This window comes from Rhincodon typus, chromosome 48 (genome assembly GCF_021869965.1).
Source record: "Rhincodon typus isolate 14 chromosome 48, sRhiTyp1.1, whole genome shotgun sequence".
In the NCBI taxonomy this organism is placed as follows: domain Eukaryota; kingdom Metazoa; phylum Chordata; class Chondrichthyes; order Orectolobiformes; family Rhincodontidae; genus Rhincodon; species Rhincodon typus.
The window spans coordinates 614413-616846 of NC_063379.1; the positions used below are offsets into that span (position 1 = coordinate 614413).

At 57.4% G+C, this 2434-nt stretch overlaps 2 protein-coding genes across 3 annotated transcripts in view; both read right to left on the reverse strand.

Annotated features, from left to right (window-relative positions):
* The window catches only part of LOC125488049 (uncharacterized protein KIAA1671 homolog), a 9210-nt gene extending 7682 nt beyond the window's left edge, over positions 1-1528 (reverse strand). The window contains exon 1 of one of the 2 annotated variants that reach the window (XM_048620833.1): positions 1291-1528. In XM_048620833.1, the coding sequence (XP_048476790.1) occupies positions 1291-1494 (204 nt within the window). In that variant the 5' untranslated portion in view covers positions 1495-1528. Of the gene's footprint in view, positions 1-428; positions 597-1290 lie in introns of those variants that run through there. The other variant, XM_048620834.1, reaches the window with a different exon arrangement.
* A 1-nt stretch (position 1529) lies between these two features.
* The window catches only part of LOC125487986 (putative golgin subfamily A member 6-like protein 19), a gene marked incomplete at its 5' end in the record, with an annotated part of 2061 nt that continues 1156 nt past the window's right edge, over positions 1530-2434 (reverse strand). Inside the window, 2 exons of the mRNA XM_048620731.1 lie at positions 1530-1542; positions 1631-2427. Coding sequence (XP_048476688.1) covers positions 1530-1542; positions 1631-2427 — 810 coding nt within the window. The remainder of the gene's footprint in view (positions 1543-1630; positions 2428-2434) is intronic.

The following is a 2434-nucleotide window of genomic DNA, read 5'->3' on the forward strand; positions in this document are numbered from 1 at the left end:
ATCCCCCTCCGATAGGGGAACAGACTGCCCAGTGTGTGTACATAGGGTCAGGGCTGTGTTCTGGGGGTAAATCTCCCTCTGATAGGGGAACAGACTGCCCAGTGTGCGTACATGGGGAACAGGGCTGTGTTCTGGGGGTAAATCCCCCTCCGATAGGGGAACAGACTGCTCAGTGTGTGTACACGGGGAACAAGGCTGAGTTCTGGGGGTAAATCGCCCTCCGATAGGGGAACAGACTGCCCGGTGTGTGTACATGGGGAGAGGGCTGTGTTCTGGGGGTAAATCCCCTTCCAATAGGGGAACAGACTGCCCTGTGTGTGTACATGGGGAGAGGGCTGTGTTCTGGGGGTAAATCCCCCTCCGATAGGGGAACAGACTGCCCGGTTTGTGTACATGGGGAACAGGGCTGCGTTCTGTACAGTACTCACCAATATATCGTATTCCCTGAGGTAGCGAGCGGGTAGTTCTGGCGATCCGATATCGCTCCCTATTCCAGAGTCTGTGCGTTGGGAAGCAGTGCCTGTTTCAAGTGCTAACTTGTCGAGCAGGGAGTCGATAGTAACGTGACTGGTGTGTGAGTTATTGAACTCCATCCCACACCCTCCACCCTCTCAGTACCCTACCCACCCCCCTCCCCGCACCGCTCACATGCCCAATCCCACCGTACCCAGGCACAGTGCTATCCCTGTTAACTCCGGTTTGCCTGTCTCTCAGTTGCTATCTCTCAACCTGCCTGCATACTGCTCCCGTGTGTGAGTCTGTGACAGGGAACATGCCGGAACCTGTCAGACAGCCTCCCGACCCTTTCCTGCTCCTTTGCTTCTGGGGCAGTTCCACTCCCTGTTCGTCATTCCCGCTCTTGGGACACTCCCTGTTCCACGTCTCCCAGGCAACAACTGGGAAAGGGACAGGACGCAGGTCCGTCAGCTTTAAAGCAACAGGACTCAGAAGCATCTGTCTTAAAGGGACAGTACTCACAGAAACTGGCCTTAAAGGGACTGGACCCAGAGACTCCTGCCTTAAAGGAACAGAAACCAGGGACTCCCATCTTAAAGGGAATAGGACCCAGTCATCCCACTCAGCTTTAAAAAGGGACAGAATGCAATAGCCCCATTTTCACAGGGACAGGGCCTACTGACACTGCCTTAAAGGGACAAGGCAGACTCAACAGATTAAAAGCATGAAGGCACAGTTAAAGGGATAGTACACCCCCATAAACACAGTTAAAGTGACAACACTTTTTATACATCATGCTATTCTCCAACGCGCCCACCACCCAGCACCCATTACCTGCGTGTGCTTTTTACTGGCTCTCACTCCAGAACCATCCGACTCTGAATCCATTGTCATTCCTACACCATGAATACTCTCCATCTCCTTATCGCTGGGACACTCCATCTCCTCCACTCTGCACTTCTCCACCTCTCCATCTCTCAGACTCTCCATCTCCTCCACTCCGCGCCTCTCCATCTCTCCTTCTCTCAGACTCTCCATCTCCTCCACTCCGCGCCTCTCCACCTCTCTGTCTCTCAGACTCTCCATCTCTCCGTCTCTCAGACTCTCCATCTCCTCCACTCCGCGCCTCTCCATCGCTCCGTCTCTCAGACTCTCCATCTCCTCCACTCCGCGCCTCTCCATCTCCTCCACTCCGCGCCTCTCCATCTCTCCATCTCTCAGACTCTCCATCTCCTCCATTCCACGCCTCTCCATCTCTCCGTCTCTCAGACTCTCCGTCTCCTCCACTCCGCGCCTCTCCATCTCCTCCACTCTGCGCTTCTCCATCTCTCCATCTCTCAGACTCTCCATCTCCTCCATTCCACGCCTCTCCACCTCTCCGTCTCTCAGACTCTCAATCTCCTTATGTGTGAGAGTCTCCGTCTCCATGTCTCCATGATTTTCCGTCTCACCAACCCTGAGACTCTCAGTCTCCGCACCCAGCCTGGGCCCTGGCATGGAGGGTGACAGCTGAGCATGTTGTGGGGGACTCCCTTCCTGTCCTGTCCTGGCTCGTTCCAGGGATCTTGGTGTTGACCACTCAAAGGACTCAGAGAGGCCCCAGTCTGAGGAACGCGAGACATCGGAGTCAAGACTGAAACACTCGTGTTCAGCCAGCACGTGCCCCCGGGCTGCCAGCCCTTTCTCCTCAGCCAGACGCTGTGCCTCGGCCAGACGCTCCGCCTCGGCCAGACGCCTCTCCTCCTCGGCCAGACGCTCCGCCTCGGCCAGACGCCTCTCCTCCTCGGCCAGACGCTCCGCCTCGGCCAGACGCCTCTCCTCCTCGGCCAGACGCTCCGCCTCGGCCAGACGCTGTGCCTCGGCCAGAAGCTCCGCCTCGGCCAGAAGCTCCGCCTCGGCCAGACGCTGTGCCTCGGCCAGACGCCTCTCCTCCTCGGCCAGACGCTCCGCCTCGGCCAGACGCCTCTCCTCCTCGGCC